Genomic DNA, 18,075 nt, shown 5'->3' on the forward strand with positions numbered 1-18,075 from the left:
GCCGCGCAGGGTCGCGGGTGCAGAGCCCGGGACGGTCGTGCGTGTTGTAAACTCAGCGCCTCCAGTTCAGGGATCCGTGCCGCTTACACGGACGGCTGTTGATGTGATTGTGAACGTATCACGACACAGCTTGTATTCGTGTTCATGGAGGTCTCTGTGCAAAATCTTAACACTAAAGGGCAAAGCTTGAAAGGCAATGTTCTTAAGAGTCACGCTCACGTGTCTCAGGTAGTACTTATTAAACATACTCTTTGAATCCTCTCCTGTGTGTGGTAAAAGAAATGCTTAATTTCCCAAACATTAAAACATAGTTAGAGAATTGTGGCCATTAGGTACAAAGGAATACTTACATCTGACTTAGTGATAACAAAGGAAAACTTTTTCCTTTCATTGGCATATGAAATTAAAATTAAGATGTTAGCTTTTTTCTGACCTAAATTACATTTTGTGAAATGTTAATATACAGATGTACAGTGATTTACACTCACTTCCCAGAAATAATGGTAAAGCCTTTTATATAAGTTTGATTTTTCAAAGTGCTTTCACAGTTTGTTGTTCAGTCTTCCAAGGAATCATGCAAGGTAGATACCTGCTCCTGTTTTTGTTGTTGTTGTTGTTTTGGTTTTTGACAGACAGACAAGAAGGGAGAAGATAGATGAGAAGCATTAATTCTTCGTTGCAGCTCCTTAGTTGTTCATTGATTGCTTTCTCACTGTGCCTCGATGAGGAAGAGGGCTACACCAGAGCTAGTGATCCCTTGCTTAAGCTACTGACCTTGGGCTTCAAGGCCAGCAATCTTTTGGGCTCAAGCCGGCGACCATAGTGTCATGCTCAAGCCAGTGACCTAGGGATTTTTTTTTTTTTTTTTTTTGTATTTTTCTGAAGCTGGAAACGGGGAGAGACAGTCAGACAGACTCCCGCATGCACCGGACCGGGATCCACCCAGCACGTGGTGGGCGACGCTCTGCCGCGACCAGAGCCACTCTAGCGCCTGGGGCAGAGGCCAAGGAGCCTTCCCCAGCGCCTGGGCCATCTTTGCTCCAATGGAGCCTTGGCTGCGGGAGGGGAAGAGACAGACAGAGAGGAAGGAAGGGGGGAGGGGGGAGAAGTAAATGGGCGCTTCTCCTATGTGCCCTGGCCGGGAATCGAACCCGGGTCCTCCGCACGCCAGGCCAACGCTCTACCGCTGAGCCAACCGGCCAGGGCCGTCCTAGGGATTTTGAACCTGGGTTCTCTGCGTCCCAGTCCGATGCTCTATCCACTGCACCACTACCTGGTCAGGCATATTGGCTTCAGTTTTAAGTTCACTCATTTCTCATAACCACTAATTCAGACCTAGACTAAAATCAGTGCATCTTATTTTGGTCCCAGAGCTGTTTCCTCCACTGTGGCACAGCTGTGTTAGCAGGTCCTCATTAGCTGCTGAAAATTGTCTTTCAGAACAAATCACTCCTGGTGAATCTTAAAATCTTTTAAAGCTATTTGAATCCAAGATTTTAATAATTAAGATGTTTTAGGTGTTTTTAAAAGCATATTTTTGTTTGTTTTTGATGTGGCTAGCTCTGTACAATTATAATTATTTATTGCTTTATAACAACTAGTGGTCTAAAAGTAAACCAATTTGCAGCATTTCTTACTATTCCTTCCCTTCCTCTCATATCCCTAGAAAAGTATTGAATTATTGTTGACATTGATGAATGTTTTGTTTTGTCAGCTAATTTGAAGAAGTTGATTGAATACTCTGCAAATACTAGTAAATGATTATTTATTGCTAAGCCTCATGTTAAATGGATTACTGCAGCCATTTTCTTAGTTGATGATTTTAAAATTATATTCTGATAATGCTATTACTACTTTGATCTTATTTATTGCCTCAAAACAGATTTTTTCCATGCAATACATTGAAGCCTCTCTTAACACTTTCAATCACAGCCTCAACACTCTGTCAAGTTGAACCTGTGGGAAGATGGTTTGAAGCTTTTGTTAAGAGGAGAAACAGAAATGCTTCTGCCTCTTTTCAGGAACTGGAGGATAAGAAAGAGTTGTCAGAGGAGTCCGAAGATGAAGAACTGCAGTTAGAAGAATTTCCCATGCTGAAAACACTTGATCCCAAGGACTGGAAGGTATTTAAAATCTGAATCTTTTGTTCAATCAGATGCTTTGTTAGACACGGGCAGTTTTCTCACGAGTTTTCCATTAATAAACCATGTTTTAATATACTTCAGCAGGATGACTATAACTGAGTACCTGTTTATTAAGCCTTGAGTGGGCTAGTACTAGCCATAGGATACAGTCTCTACTGGAGAAGTCTAGGAAGGTCTTACAGAGAAGATCATCTTTGAGTTGATCTTAAAAGGATGAGAGGTAGTTTGTGAAGCAGAGAAAGGAGAAGATGTGTTCTATGCAGAGGGAATAGTTATGCAGAGATACAGTGGAGTAAAAGCATAGGCACCACCTTTTTGGGGATTAGTGAAGACTAAAGTAGGGTACTTGAGAGACGGTGGTGAGAAATTCTGAAACACTCTATAACAAACTCTAGTGTCCTTTTTTTTATTTTTTATTTTTTTATTTTTATTTATTTATTTTTAGAGGGGTGGGAGAGAGAGAGAGAGAGAGAGAGAGAGAGAGAAAGGGGAGGAGCAGGAAGCATCAACTCCCATATGTGCCTTGACCGAGCAAGCCCAGGGTTTCGAACCGGCGACCTCAGCATTCCAGGTCGGGTCGACGCTTTATCCCACTGCGCCACCACAAGTCAGGCTCTAGTGTCCTTTTTTATGCCGTGCTAAGGCAAAAATTCACATTTTATTTTGGGGGCAGTAGGAAGTCATTAAAAGTTTCTAAGCTAATTTTATAAAAGTAATTCTCAAAATTGCTTGGAAAGGGAGAGCAGGCCTGGAGGGGAAGTGAATATAGTCGTTTGCCAGTATAGGCCTAATGCAGTAATCGAAGCCTTCAAGTGAATCTTTGATGCTTGAACTAAATTGGTGACTGGATTTGGAGAAAGAAGGCACAAATTTTGAGGGGAGGTAGTCTTGAGGGACTTTGGTGATCCTGGCTGGTGTCACAAGAGAAGGGAATGGATTCAAAAGACCTCTGAGCATTTGGGTTGAGTATCCTCTAGAGCAGGGGTCCCCAAACTTTTTACACGGGGCCAGTTCGCTGTTCCTCAGATTGTTGGAGGGCCGGACTATAAAAAAAACTATGAACAAATCCCTGTGCACACTACACGTATCTTATTTTAAAGTAAAAAAACAAAATGGGAACAAATACAATATTTAAAATAAAGAACAAGTAAATTTAAATCAACAAACTGACCAGTATTTCAATGGGAACTATGGGCCTGCTTTTGGCTAATGAGATGGTCAATATGCTCCTCTCACTGACCACCAATGAAAGAGGTGCCCCTTCCGGAAGTGCGACGGGGGCCGGATAAATGGCCTCCGGGGGCCGCATGTGGCCCGCGGGCCGTAGTTTGGGGACCCCTGATCTAGAGCAGTGTTTTTCAACCAGTGTGCCGCGGGGAAATTAAACATGGGTCCCCAAACTACGCAGCCCGTGGGGGCTATTTATCCAGCCAGCTGCCTCCATCTGAACATAAACGTTCCCCTCACAATCCCTCCGGCTATCAGCAACAGGAAGAGTGGAGGCACAGGGAACGCTCACTGACCAATCACCTTCTAGGATTCATCTCGACCACTAGCGATGAACCAATAGTAGGTCGCCTCTCATCCACACCCAGGAAGGTCCCCGCTCGAGCTGCCATGCACTTGTCATTGTGTGGCTGCGGCGAGTAGTTGAAGCTGCTACTCCTCCCCATGGTCCTCATTTCTAATCCTGGTCAGGACTGGAGGTAAATGTGCCACCACTAGATGAAGCCTCAGCCTCAGCTGGTTATGTCTATCCTGATGGTGTATATAGATATTTGACCTTTTTCTTTTTAAAAGAGGCCCCCACAGAGGGTGATATACAGTGCATCACAATGTTATCTATATTGTATACGGCCTCCTGAAGGGTCATCTTAAAGAGCTCAAATCTCTATATACACCATCAAAACAGACAGAACCAAGGCCCCTGCACCCAGCTGACCATGGGATTTGAACCCACAACCTCAGGGAGAACTCTAGTATTTATCAGAATCCTTACCTAGAAAGCAAACTTCTCAATCTGACAGTAGAGATGCTCTGAGGACTTATGATGTTACACAAGTACCCAACATTTTCTAAAATTGATTTTGTCCAGTCTCTATATAGAGTATTTGCCAAATTGATTTGAACCCACAACCTTGATGAAAGCTCCAGTATCTATTAGCGGGACTGTATATATGAGGGGTTACATGGGACTGTATATATGAGGTTATGTGGGACTGTATATGAGGGGATGTTACATGGGACTGTATTTATAAGGGGATGTTACGTGGGACTGTATATATGAGGGATGTTACGTGGGACTGTATATGAGGGGATGTTATGTGGGACTGTATATATGAGGGGGTTATCCTTTTTTATTTAACTTTTTTAAAATAAATGTAATTTATTTAAACTTTAAATAAATTCTAACAGAGTGTCATTTTGTGTCATTTTGGTAGGTGGTGTGCCCCAGGATTTTGTAAATGTAAAAAATGTGCCGCGGCTCAAAAAAGGTTGAAAATCACTGCTCTAGAGCAGTGGTCCCTAATCTTTTTGGGGGCCACAGACTGGTTTAATGTCAGAAAATATTTTCACGGACCAGCCTTTAGGGTGGGACTGATAGATGTATCACGTGACCAAGACAAGCGTCAAGAGTGAGTCTTAGACGGATGTAACGGAGGGAATCTGGTCATTTTTAAAAAATAAAATATTGTTCAGACTTAAATATAAGTAAAATGGAAATAATGTAAGTTATATATTCTTTCTCTGGGACAGGTACCAAATGGCCCATGGACCAGTACTGGTCTGCGGCCCGGGATTTGGGGACCACTGCTCTAGAGTGTGATCTCTAGAGGCAGGACGTAGAAGCAGGAAAAGGAAGTTTGTGGGGAATGTGGTGTTTGTGTTCAAGTTGGGCGATGTCAGAATTGAGGTTCTAGGAGTAACATACTGGTGAAGTTTTCTAGTAGATGGTTAGAAATTGGTCTGTGACTCTGGAAAGAAGTTAGAGCCAAAAACATTTGCAAGTCATTGGCACATAAGTGGTAGTAGAGGCTATGAAACACTAAATGGTATCAGCCAAGAAGAATATAGATATAGATATTATATTGCTTAAGTAGACACTAGTATAATACTTAAATATATGTACTTTGGAATTAGAATGTCTGAATTCAAATCTGGTTCTATGCATTTAGTGTACAGGGCCCTTTGGAAAGTTACCTGATGTCTCAGCACCTCATTTCCCTTATTGGTACAATGATACTGCTGATAGCTCAGAGGATTAGAGTGAGGAGGAATGAATGGTGCATATAAAGCACTTAGCTTAGTGCTTGGGCACATGATAAATTCAAAACCAATAGCAGATAATAAGTGTTCCTGTCTCTTCCGTGGGTATTAAAAGAGGTAAGGTGTATGTATAAAGAACTTAGAAAAGTAAAATTAGCCAGGAAGTATGAGTTAATTTCTTCTACCATCATCATCAATTTTAAAAGGAAAGAACTAAACATTGAGGAGCATTGATAGATATTTAAGGGGTGGTCAGAGGAGGAGAAACAGCAAAGGATACTAAGAAGAGTAAAAAGTAGAAAGAAAACAGAAGAAGACATTTATTCAAGAAGGTTTATCAGGCACTATTCTCTTCAAAAATTAAAGGAGGAGGAAGTCACAAGACAGAAAACAATCACCAATGTCACTGCTTTGGAGATAGGTCCATCACTTAACATAAATAATGATAAAGAGCCAGTGGGTTTGACAAATGAAATTTAGATGAGTACATTGAAGGCAGTTCTAGTGAAATCTTTGGGATGGCAAGAAATTGCAGTGGGTTGAAGAGTTATTAGGAGGTGATGTAATAGAGACCTAAGTGTAAAATACTGTCTTTTAAAGCTGGGTTGTAAAGAAAATGAGAGTAAATAGTAACTTCAGGGAAAGGGTCAGGAGGACATAGAATTGGGGAATGTTGCAATCTACAGTAGAGAAAAGGAAGAAAGAATGGCGAAGTTCTTTGGTGTAGAAAAAAGTAGGTGATATCAGAGCAAGTAGCGGGTTTATACACTCATTTAATTGTTTCATTCAGCAAATAGGGATGAAACGCCAGCTGTGTGTGTCAGACCCTGCCCTAGGTGCTGAGGATGCTGTGCTGAACGAGCCAGTATCACTGCTCCCACAAACCTCATATTCTAGCAAGGAAACAGATAGTAAACTTAATCAAGAATATGGCCACTAAGTGCTGGGAAAAGAACAGGGTGACGCGATAGTGTCCAGATAACTGCCTTAGGTGGGAAAGGCCTATGGAGCTGACATTTAAGATTAAACCTGGATGATGTGCAGAGATCGAGGAGAGAGCATTCCAGGCAGAGAACTTGTGCTGAGGCGGAAAGAAGGCAAGTGGCTGGAACAGAGTGGACGAGGCAGAGAGGGGGAGGAGGTCAGAAGTAACGGTCCTCAGTGGAAAGCCACTGATAATTTTTAAATACTTCAGTGGGGGGGAAAAGGAGCAGAGGCAGGGAGAGAAGGTTGTCTCTCTTATACAGGGTGATGACATTTCAGCTGAGACTGAAGGCTGAGAAGGTGGCAGCCACGTGAGGAGGGGAGGAAGACTGCCTCAAAGGGAGACGAGCGCGAGGCCCTGGGGGAAAGAGCACGGCCTCTTCAGTGAACTGAAGCACCACGGGTGTTTGGAAGTGCGTGACCAAAGCAGAGTGACAGTCCAGAGGTGTCTGTGCCTGTAGAGTTCTGGAGGAGTCTGTGCTTGAGTGGATTAGAGAGTCAGGAGCATTTACAGGGTCTTAACATAGTCCAACCCTGGCATTCGATCAGGTCACTAGGATCAAAGTATAGAGAACAGAAGAAACCTCAGAACTGAGCTTTTCAGGTCATTGAGAAAACAGTAAAAGTGGCTTACAAAGCTACTTGAAGGTGGGAAAAAACTGGATTTACAGAAACTAAAGGAAGATAATGTTTCAAGAAGACTCAGCTGTGCTGCCATTGGGAGTTTAAGTCAAGTGAAGGCAGATGCGTGATTTTGGATTTGGTACATGGAAATTGATATTGACAAGGGCAGCTTTGTAGCGCCTGGGGTGGAAGTGGACAGAGCAGAACCAGAGTGGAGTGGTTTGAAAATGCTGCAGGGGACAGCTTCTTCAAGAGGTTTGACTTTGATAGGCAGCGTAGAAATGGGATAGGAGCTGGAAAAGGGGTCATGGAAGGTTTTTTTTAAAAAAAGAAGAGCCCTGGCTGGACAGCTTGGGTGGTTAGAGCCTTGGCCTGAAGCACAGAGGTCGCCGGTTTCATCTCCGATTCAGGTCACATATAGGAGCAGATTGATGTTCCTGTCTCTGTCTCTCTTTCTCTCCCTTTCCCTCTCTCTAAAATAAATAAAATAAACATTAAAAAATGTTTAAATAAAAAAATATGAAAGATAATAGATGAAATTATCTGATGAAACTAATCCAGTTGACATTTAGGAGATAACTGAAAGCTGCTAGTATTGAAGGAGACTCGGAGGTGAACTTCAGCACCAAGGTGAAAGGTGGAGTAATTCATCTTGGTAGGAAAAACTCTCAATTGTGAATTCAGGGAAAGGGAAACAATATATGCATACAGATAGGGTGGTAGAAAGATGCTAGAATTGGAGTAGGGTAATTTAAATTTTTTAGTTAAGCAGGAGGCAAGCCGTTGATGAGAGGGTGGAGAAGGATCTGTAAGGTTTGAAGAAAGACGAGAGGACAGAAGGTATGTAATAGTAATCTTAGTACTGGAAAGGTGAACCAACTGGAACAAAGTTTGGTTGCCAGGCATAATAAAGGAGCCAACCCTATGAAGTTTGCAATCCTGAATTTAAAGGGTAACCAGTCAGCCCTATTGACTTTTTTCTTCCATATTTTATGTTCTCAACTCCCCTGCTTTCCCACTCATTCTCCAGTACTACATATACCATCTGAGTTCCTTTAGGAGCCTTCCCTGCAGCTGCTACCTCAACTCTTAAATTTACAGTGATGTTAACCAAAGTAAAGATGAAAGCAGGTAGTTCTATCATGAGAAGTTTCTCGAAATTTCCATTAACTTACCCTTTTTGTTCCACATGGCTCCTAGTTTCGTCCTATCACTACCCTGATCCAGCCGACCAGGGCTGCTGTAATGCTTCCTTCAGTTCTGAAATTTTCCTTTAATTTTGGATGGCCATAGGATATAAATAGGGTTTAAGAGAAAAAAGGGCTCTAGGATCAAGTAAGTTTGGAAGATGCTGGGTTTTACAAGTTCCTGTTTACTTGCTTGTTCTTTTTCTTAATTGCAGAACTTCTCAGAGCCATTATGGGCCTTATGTGTATTCACATCATCAAGACGGCTATAACAAGAGTCTGCATTTACCAAACAAATGACCACAGAACCCTTTTTTTAAAAGAGAGAAAGAGGAACGGATAGGGACAGACAGACAGGAAGGAAGAGAGATGAGAAGCATCAATCCTTCGTTGCTGCTTCTTAGTTGTTCATTGATTGCTTTCTCATGTGTGCCTTGATGCTGGGGTGGGGAGGCTACAGTGGAGTGAGTGACCCCTTACTCAAGCCAAGAACCTTGGGCTCAAGCCAGCAGCAACCTTGGGTTCAAGCCAGCGACCATGGGGTCATGTCTATGATCCCACACTCAAGCCGGTGACCTCGGAGTTTCAAACCTGGGTCCTCTGCATCTCAGTCCAATGCTTTGTCCACTGCACCACTGCCTGGTCAGGCCACAGAACCCATTTTATACAGAATCTCTCATCACTTGGGAGCTTGTTTAGAGATTCTAGCAGGGGAGCTCAGCTACTCATGTACCTTTGACCAAAAAAGTACCTCTCCTCTAATGGGGAAGGTTATCCTCTCCAACCGAGTGCGCAGCTTTGGGAGAGATGCACCTGGAGCAGTCGGGGAGGAAGGGGACACCTGCCTAACCAGGTACCTCAGCCAAATCAGCCCTGGCGATCAGTGAGGTGACAGATGTCACAGCCAGATCTCCCTCACAGCCTTGGAGGCATCACTTTGGGAAGAACTGTTTTTGGGGTCCCAAAACACAAGGGATAGGGTATATTGCTGCATTTCAAACTTGACTCCCTTTTGTGTTTTATCAGAACCAAGATCATTATGCAGTACTTGGACTTGGCCATGTAAGATACAAAGCTACACAAAGACAGATCAAAGCAGCACGTAAGTATTTCATTATTTTGAAATAGTCAGGTATCTGGTATCTGAAATGTTATCCTTTTGAAAACATAAATGCAGGATCATGGTTTATAGCCATAACTCTAGATTTAACAGTGTGTGTCATGTGGTCATAACAGTTCATAACCACACTCTCCTTTACCTTCAGAACCAGGAAAAAAAGCAGTCTCCTGTGGACTTTCTCATTAGGAATAAGAAATCAGGATGGTAGGTGTGTGTGTTTGTGACAGGACAAAGAATATTCTTCCAATGGCAAGCTTTAAAAACATATTTCATCTTTCTTTAGAAGGATGGCCTATGTATTTAGTAGAATCTGCCTTGTTACTTAGGGTTTTTTATGTTATTCTGTGGTCTTAGATCACAGCTTTTTTGCTTTTTTTTTTTATACAGAGAGAGAGAGTCAGAGAGAGGGATAGATAGGGACAGACAGGAATGGAGAGAGATGAGAAGCATCAATCATCAGTTTTTCATTGCGACACCTTAGTTGTTCATTGATTGCTTTCTCATACGTGCCTTGACCGTGAAGCTATAGCAGACCGAGTAACCCCTTGCTTGAACCAGCGTCCTTGGGTTCAAGCTGGTGAGCTTTTGCTCAAACCAGATGAGCCTGCGCTCAAGCTGGCGACCTCGGGATCTTGAACCTGGGTCTTCCCGGTCCAACACTCTATCCACTGCGCCACCGCCTGGTCAGGCGATCACACCTTTTTTGATACCACCCTTTGTCATTTGTCCAAGAAAGAGTTATCCGATGCTTCATTATTATTTTAATTGACAAGGTTAAAAATTTGGGGGGCGGTTATTGCTGGGAACACTATTCCCTTAGTGTTTCTAAATCTCCTGTCCTTTGCATTCCTGTTGATATAATTCCCTATACAGCACTCAGTTCATCTAATTCAAGGGGTCTCAAACTCGCAGCCCGTGGGCCGCATGCGGCCCGCCGAACAATTTTATGCGGCCCGCAGACTAATCCACGAAGTTCAAAATATTTTGGATAAAATTAAGTAAGCCTAGGGGCCTACTTGTATTTTTCATTTCTCTAGCATCCTAGCTAGATATTAGCTTAGTTAACAGCAGTTGTGATGCGAACTACAGTTTCTGGTCGTTTTGTGACACTGAAAAGTGTTGCGTAACAGTTGCCTTTTGTAGACCTAGTGCGGCCCGCCAAAGGGCTGTGATCTTGCTCTGCGGCCCACATGCTGAGTTGAGTTTGAGACCCCTGATCTAATTAATAAAGTTTTATGAAAGAGGTAGGTGAAGGTGATTAGTTTTCTGTGTTTTCCCTTAGAAGAATTTTGTTTTTTTGTTTTTGTTTTTTTTTTTTGTTGTTGTTTTTTTTACAGAGACAGAGAGAGGGATAGATAGGGACAGACAGACAGGAATAGAGAGAGATGAGAAGCATCAATCATTAGTTTTTTATTGCGACAGCTTAGTTGTTCATTGATTGCTTTCTTATATGTGCCTTCACCTTGGGCCTTCAGCAGACCGAGTAACCCCTTGCTCTAGCCAGAGACCTTGGGTCCAAGCTGATGAGCTTTGCTCAAGCCAGATGAGCCCGCACTCAAGCTGGCGACCTCAAGGTCTTGAACCTGGGTCCTCCACATCCCAGTCCGACGCTCTATCCACTGCGCCACCGCCTGGGCTGGTCAGGCCCTTAGAAGAATTTTGTACCCTCCACTCTAGAGAATGTATATTGAGGTCAGAGTACGGAAGATTGTGGCATTGGGGAAAAGGAATAGGAATTCGAGTCCAGTTAAGATGAGAAAGTATTATACTCAGAGGATGATGGCTAAATAAGTCCTATCTTGTGTTAAGAAATACTAGTTGAGCCTGACCAGGTGGTGGCACAATGGATAGATTGTAACCTGGGACACTGAAGACCCAGGTTCAAAACCCCGAGGTCACCAGCTTGAGCACAGGGTCGCTGCTTGAGCATGGGATCATAGACATGATCCCATGGTCGCTGGCTTGAGCCCAAAGATCACTGGCTTGAAGCCCAGGGTCGCAGGCTTGAGCAAGGGGTCACTGGCCCAGTGGGAACCCACCACCCCCTGTTAAAGCATGTATGAGAAGGCAGTCAATGAACAGCTAAAGTGCTACAACTACAAGTTGATGCTTCTCGTCTCTCTCTTATCTGCCTGTCTGTCTCAGTTGCTCGAGACGAAGTATAGTTGATAACTTCAAAATTTTCTCTATCAATGGAAATCACAGCAAATATATCTAACAAGGTAAAGGAACTTATGAGATTATTTTAGACCTATTATTGGGTTTCTTCAAGAGCTAGCATGATTTTAGACTAATCATATGTTAATGCATATGAATAATCAATGTAAAGTACATAAATACCAGGAATATTTATTTGCCATGGAAAAGTATTTGCAGTCTTGCTATATGAAAGAATAGCATACAAATACCAAATGTGTCTTGATTCTAGATGTGATTTAGAAGTATGAAAATAGTTGGTATTTTTAGGTGAAGGAATTATTTTTCTCTGAAGATAAAAAATGTATAATAAATTGTAAAAGAAATGTTCATTTGCTTCTGTTAAGTTCGCTCTTCTTAATGGCATAATATACATCTTTTTATTCTGTAGCCAACAGTCTTATAACCCTAGTGCACAGATTATTAACATTAAGTGGAATTATAATTTACTCTCTTATTGAATGTTTTTATTGTTTTTGCAGAAGAAACTTGTTCTCTTACCTCTGTCACTATAAAATAGTTGCTATTTACTACTTTCTAAAATCTTTTCCAGAAGTACAAATGCCAACTTAGTGTTTTCAGATCTGTAATTATTGGTACAAACAAACCTAATAAAAATGTAAGACTCATAGCATTTTAGGACCTTAGAGTGCTTGTAGCTCTTTCCAAACATGAATGAATTTATTGTTGTTTAATGTATTTTGAATTGCTATAATGAAAATTAGGAAGTTGGTTAAAGGTGAATAAAGTTAGTGGTCCTTTTTTCATTCTCTCCATTTCTAAAAAGAATAAATGACTAGAAAATCTGAATGATAACTGAATGGTAAAAGTTAAATAATGGGGCCCTGGCTGGTTGGTTCAGTGGGAGAGCATCAGCCCAGTGTGTACAGTGTGTCCGTAAAGTCATGGTGCACTTTTTTTTAATTTTATTTTTAATTTTATTTTTTATTTTTTTACAGAGACAGAGAGAGAGTCAGAGAGAGGGATAGATAGGAATGGAGAGAGATGAGAAGCATCAATCATCAGCCTTTCGTTGTGACACCTTAGTTGTTCATTGATTGCTTTCTCATATGTGCCTTGACCACGAGCCTTCAGCAAGCAGACTGAGTAACTCCTTACTCAAACCAGATAAGCCCGCCCTCAAGCTGGTGACGTCGGGGTCTCGAACCTGGGTCTTCCACATCCCAGTCTTATGCTCTATCCACTGCACCACCGCCTGGTCAGGCCATGGTGCACTTTTGACCGGTCATAGGAAAGCAACAAAAGATGATAGAAATGTGAAATCTGCACCAAATAAAAGGAAAACCCTCCCAGTTTCTGTAGGATGATGTGGCAGCATGTGCGCATGTGCAGATGATGATGTAACACCATGTATACAGCGGAGCAGCCCACGGCCATGCCAGTCGAGATGTGGACGGTACAGAGGAAAGTTCAGTGTGTTCTGTGGCTCGCTAAATTCGAATCCATGACCAAAGTACAACATGAATATCAGCGCGTTTATAACGAAGCGCCACCACATAGGAATAACATTACTCGGTGTGATAAGCAGTTGAAGGAAACCAGCAGTTTGGTGGAGAAACCCCATTCTGGTAGGCCATCAGTCAGTGATGAGTCTGTAGAGGCTATACGGGATAGCTACCTAAGGAGCCCTAAAAAATCTGTGCGTGAGCCCACATCGAACTGCACTGAATAGGTATGAAACTGGGAGAGTTTTCCTTTTATTTGGTGCAGATTTCACATTTCTATCGTCTTTTGTTGCTTTCCTGTGACCAGTCAAAAGTGCAACATGACTTTACGGACACACTGTAGATGTCCCGGGTTTGATTCCCAGTCAGGGCACGGGAGAAGCAACCATCTGCTTCTCCACCCCCCTTCCACACACTTCTCCCACAGCCATGGCTCGATTGGTTCGAGCATGTTGGCCTCGGGCACTCAGGGTGGCTCTGTGGCCTGGGCCTCAGGTGGTTAAAAAATGACTCAGTTCTGAGCAACAGAGGAACGGCCACAGATGCGCAGAGTGTCGCCCCCTAATGGGCTTGCTGGGTGGATTCTGGTCAGGCACATGCGGGAGTCTGTCTCTGCCTCCCTCTCAGTAAAAAAAAAAAAAAAAAAAAAAAGTGTTGAATGATCGGTTAAAAGAAAGTACTTGAATACTAAAGGTGGTATTTCAAGTGCTTATATAATTTTATTCTTGAAATAAAATTGCCACATTGGTAAATGATGCAGGTAGGTTTGATACTCTTTGAATGGAAATAGTCTTTGGTAATTTGAATTTTCTGAACTAAAAATTTTAGCTTAAAATATTTCTGATATTTGAAACTGAAAACTTTCATATCAAGCTTCTTTAAAATCAAAAGTCATGTGGTGGCGCAGTGGATAAAGCCTCGACCTAGAGTGCAGAGGTCGCCGGTTCGAAGCCCTGGGCTTGCCCGGTCAAGGCACATATGGAAGTTGATGCTTCCTGCTCCTCCCTCTCCTCTCTCTCCCCCCTTCTCTAAAAAAATGAATAAATAAAATCTTTTAAAAAAAAATAAAAAATTCAAAAGTCATATTTAGAGATTTGTTAATTATTATAGTATGAATGTACAGTAAAAAGCCCCTTTGCTAATGTACCATCAGAACACCTCAGAAACTATCTTTGGTTGAGGGAAAGGAGGAAAAAAACTCTTTAATATTTCAGCAAAGTTGTAACAGCTCCTTCCCAATTGCCTTTGTTTCTTTTTCAAACCAACCATCTTCTTGGTTTTTTATACCCTTTTTTTTTTTAAGTGAGAGGAGAAAAAGTGAGACAGATTCTCACAGGTGCCCCAGCCGGGGTCCACCCAGCAACCCCATCTGGGGCCAGTGCTCAGGTACTGAGCTATCCTCAGCACCCGGGGCCCTGCTCAAACCAATTGAACCACTGGTTGTGGGAAATGAAGGGGGTGGTGTACGGGGAGAGGCGGTAGGGAGAGGGACAGGTACTTGCTTCTCCTGTGTACCCTGACTGGGAATCGAACCCGTGATGTCCATACACCAGACCAACACTCCGGCCACTGAGCCACCAGCCAGGGCCTCTTTTACCTTATTTTTAATTCCAGGTAACATCTTTTGTCTGCTCAGGGAGAGAGTATAGGACAGTTTCAGGGCTCCCTAATGTACACAAACAACTAAAGATAATTAGGCAGAATAATCAAGAGAAAAATTGTGCAGCATAAGAGGAGGCCATCCAACAAAACACTGAGACATCATCTCTCTCTCGGACTTTGTCTAAAGGTTCAAAAGAAAACTTAAATATCTACTGCATGTCAGTAAGCTGTGAAGACACTGCATTGGGGGCAGTGTAGGAATTCAGAAAGAGATTAGGGAGAAATAAATAGACTTGCCTAGAAACAAAACCTGAAAACATGAACGCAGAATGTAGAATTACAAAGGCTGGCATAATGAGGAAACAGTAAAGCAGAGGACAGCCTTGTTGCTGACTTAGTCTATGTAGTTAAGCCCACAGTGGGTGCATCTGTGCTGAACAGGTACAGACTTGTTTCTTATTTTTCCTTAAATGATGCAGTGTAACAACTATTTACATAGAATCTGCATTGTATTAAATATTGTAAGTAATCTAGGGATAGTTTATATGGGAGGATATGCAAATACTATGCCATTGTATATAGGGACTTGAGCATCCTTGGATTTTGGTTTGGGGGGTGGGGGAGAAGGGAGGTCCCGGAACATCCCTGAAGATGTGTTGGGAAAACTGTACTTAAAATGAACTTTATTCTGTGTAAATTTTATCTCAATTCAATAAAATAGACGTAATTAAACAAACCCCAAAGTCAGTACTTAGAAAACTGAATATATATATATATATATTCTTTTTTTTTTTCTTTTTTCTTTTTTTCTTTTTTTTGGCGAGAGATCGAGAGAGAGAGAGAGAAAGAGAGGAGGGAGGGGAGAGACAGACAAACAGGAAGGGAGAGAGATGTGAAGCATCAATTCTTCATTGTGGCACCTTGGTTGTTCATTGCTTTCTCATATGTGCCTTGACCAGGGGGCTGTAGTAGAATGAGTGAACCCTTGCTCAGGCCAGCGACCTTGGGCTCAAGCTGGTGAGCCTATGCTCAAGTCGGCAACCTTGGGGTTTTGAACCTGGATCCTCCATATCACAGGTCAGTGCTCTATCTACTGCGCCACCGCCTGGTCAGACTGAGTATATGTATATTCTTTTGGACCTAGCCAGATATAAAAATTGTATTAATAGATTCTTCTTGTGGAAATACAATCACTGCCTATCAAAACTTAAGAGATGGCAACTAGAGCTCTACTATAAATAAGTTCATTGCCTTAAATTACTTTTACTTTTTTAAAAGTGGGAAAAATAAAACCGGTGTTCAATTCAAATGTTTAAAAAGATATGACCAAGAAAAATGGAGGAGGAAACTACAAGTGACAAACAGTATCCACATGGATTTATAAGAAGAAAACACAAAGTGAAACACAGAAAGAAAATCATTATAAAGGATATTTTAAACCAAGAACACTATAAAATTTAATACATTTGATGTTTGATAAAACTAATTTTTTTAAAATTGAGGAAGAAAATTCAAAAGTTAGAAAAGAATTATATCCTAAAATATGTTTTTAGGCTCTGGTGATTTCTTAGGTGAATGTCAGATGTCTGAAGGATTGAAAGTTCTCATGCTGGACATAGGCTGTCTGGAACAGCTTCTTGTGAAGTTGATACACTCCTAGATTGAAAACCTGTCACAGAAAAAAACTGTGAAGACAATAAAAGATCATGGTTGCCAGGAGTACGGAGGGTTGAATAGGCAGAGCACAGGATTTTTAGGGCAGTGAAAATACTCTATAGCCTGACCTGTGGTGGCGCAATGGATAAAGCGTTGACCTGGAATGCTGAGGTTGCCGGTTCAAAACCCTGGGCTTGCCCAGTCAAGGCACATATGGGAGTTGAAGCTTCCTGCTCCTCCCCCATTCTCTCTCTCTCTCTCTCAATCTCTCTCTCTCTCCTCTAAAATGAATAAATAAATAAAAATTTAAAAAAAAAGTTAAAAAAAAAAAGAAAATACTCTATAATGTTATAATAAATGGATACATATAATTGTGCATTTGTCCAAACACATAGAATGTGAATCGTGGCCCTGGCCAGTTGGCTCAGTGGTAGAGCGTCAGCCTGGCATGCAGGAGTCCCGGGTTCGATTTCCGGCCAGGGCACACAGGAGAAGTGCCCATCTGCTTCTCCACCCCTCCCCCTCTCCTTCCTCTCTGTCTCTCTCTTCCCCTCCCGCAGCCAAGGCTCCATTGGAGCAAAGATGGCCCAGGCGCTGAGGATGGCTCTGTGGCCTCTGCCTCAGGCACTATTAATAGAATGGCTCTGGATGCAACAGAGCAATGACCCAGATGGGTGGAGCATCGCCCCCTGGTGGGCATGCCGGGTGGAACCCAGTCGGGCGCATGCGGGAGTCTGTCTGACTGCCTCCGTTTCCAACTTCAAAAAAATACAAAAAAAAAAAAAGAAGTGTGAATCGTGATGTCAGCTATGGACTTTGAGTGATTATGATGCATCAGTATAGATTCATCCATTGTAACAGACAGACTGTTCTGGTGGTGATGGTAATGGGGGCATGGGGAGAGGCTATGCATGTATGGAGGCACAGAAAATCTCTGCACCTATTTTGCTGTAAACCTAAAGTTAAAGTCTTAAAAATAATAATTAATAAATTTTAAAACCTAGTGAAGAGAGCTTTAAAAAACTACAACTCTCACCCATGGCATATCATACAAAAAAAAAAGTAGAAAAAGAAAGATTCCATTTAAAATAATAGCAAACTGAATTTAACAATACTTTACTAAAAGAATTATGCCCAAGCCTGGCCTGTGGTGGTGCAGTGGATAGTGTCAACCGGGAATGCTGAGGTCGCTGGTTCAAGGCCCTGAGCTTGGCCAGTCATGGTACATAACAGGCAACAAGCCAGCGATGAACAACTAAGGTGAAGCAACTATGAGTTGATACTTCTCACTACACCCCCCCCCCCCGTAATATCAATAAATAAAATCTTTTTTTAAAAAGAGAGAATTGTGCCAATTAACAAGTAGGCGTTCTCTCAGGAATCCAACTTAGGAAGTATATTAATATAGCTAAATCTATTTATAACTTACATAATATTTTGTGATTTCCTAAGTAGAGATCCATTTATTCATTTTTGATAAGTAGAACATGGGAAAGAAATGCAATTAATTCCCTACTTTAAGAAATATTTCCAACCCATAGCCAACAAACTTAACCATGTGGCATGGGTGATATTACCATTAAAGTCTAGGGGAAAGCTTACCTGCTCATTATTTTTTATACTATGTTGTGGGTGTGGGTCAATGAATTAGATATTAAATAAGAGAGAGAAGTATTGGAATGAAGAGAAGACATGTCTTTTTTGTAGATATATATATATATATATATATATATATATATATATATATATATATATATATATATGTATGTGTGTGTGTGTGTGTGTATCTACCTAGAAAACCAAAGAGAGTTGCTCCAGTGGTTAGATGC

General features: G+C 41.8%; 1 protein-coding gene across 4 annotated transcripts in view; it reads left to right on the forward strand.

The window, feature by feature from the left end:
* Nucleotides 1-18,075, forward strand: part of DNAJC2 (DnaJ heat shock protein family (Hsp40) member C2) — a 44,910-nt gene that overhangs the window by 673 nt on the left and 26,162 nt on the right. For 3 of the 4 annotated variants that reach the window (XM_066353905.1, XM_066353906.1, XM_066353907.1), the window contains exons 2-3: nt 1,933-2,123; nt 9,233-9,308. In XM_066353905.1, the coding sequence (XP_066210002.1) occupies nt 1,933-2,123; nt 9,233-9,308 (267 nt within the window). The remainder of the gene's footprint in view (nt 1-1,932; nt 2,124-9,232; nt 9,309-18,075) is intronic. The other variant, XM_066353908.1, reaches the window with a different exon arrangement.

The sequence above is a fragment of the Saccopteryx leptura genome, chromosome 12, assembly GCF_036850995.1.
Source record: "Saccopteryx leptura isolate mSacLep1 chromosome 12, mSacLep1_pri_phased_curated, whole genome shotgun sequence".
Lineage (NCBI taxonomy): Eukaryota > Metazoa > Chordata > Mammalia > Chiroptera > Emballonuridae > Saccopteryx > Saccopteryx leptura.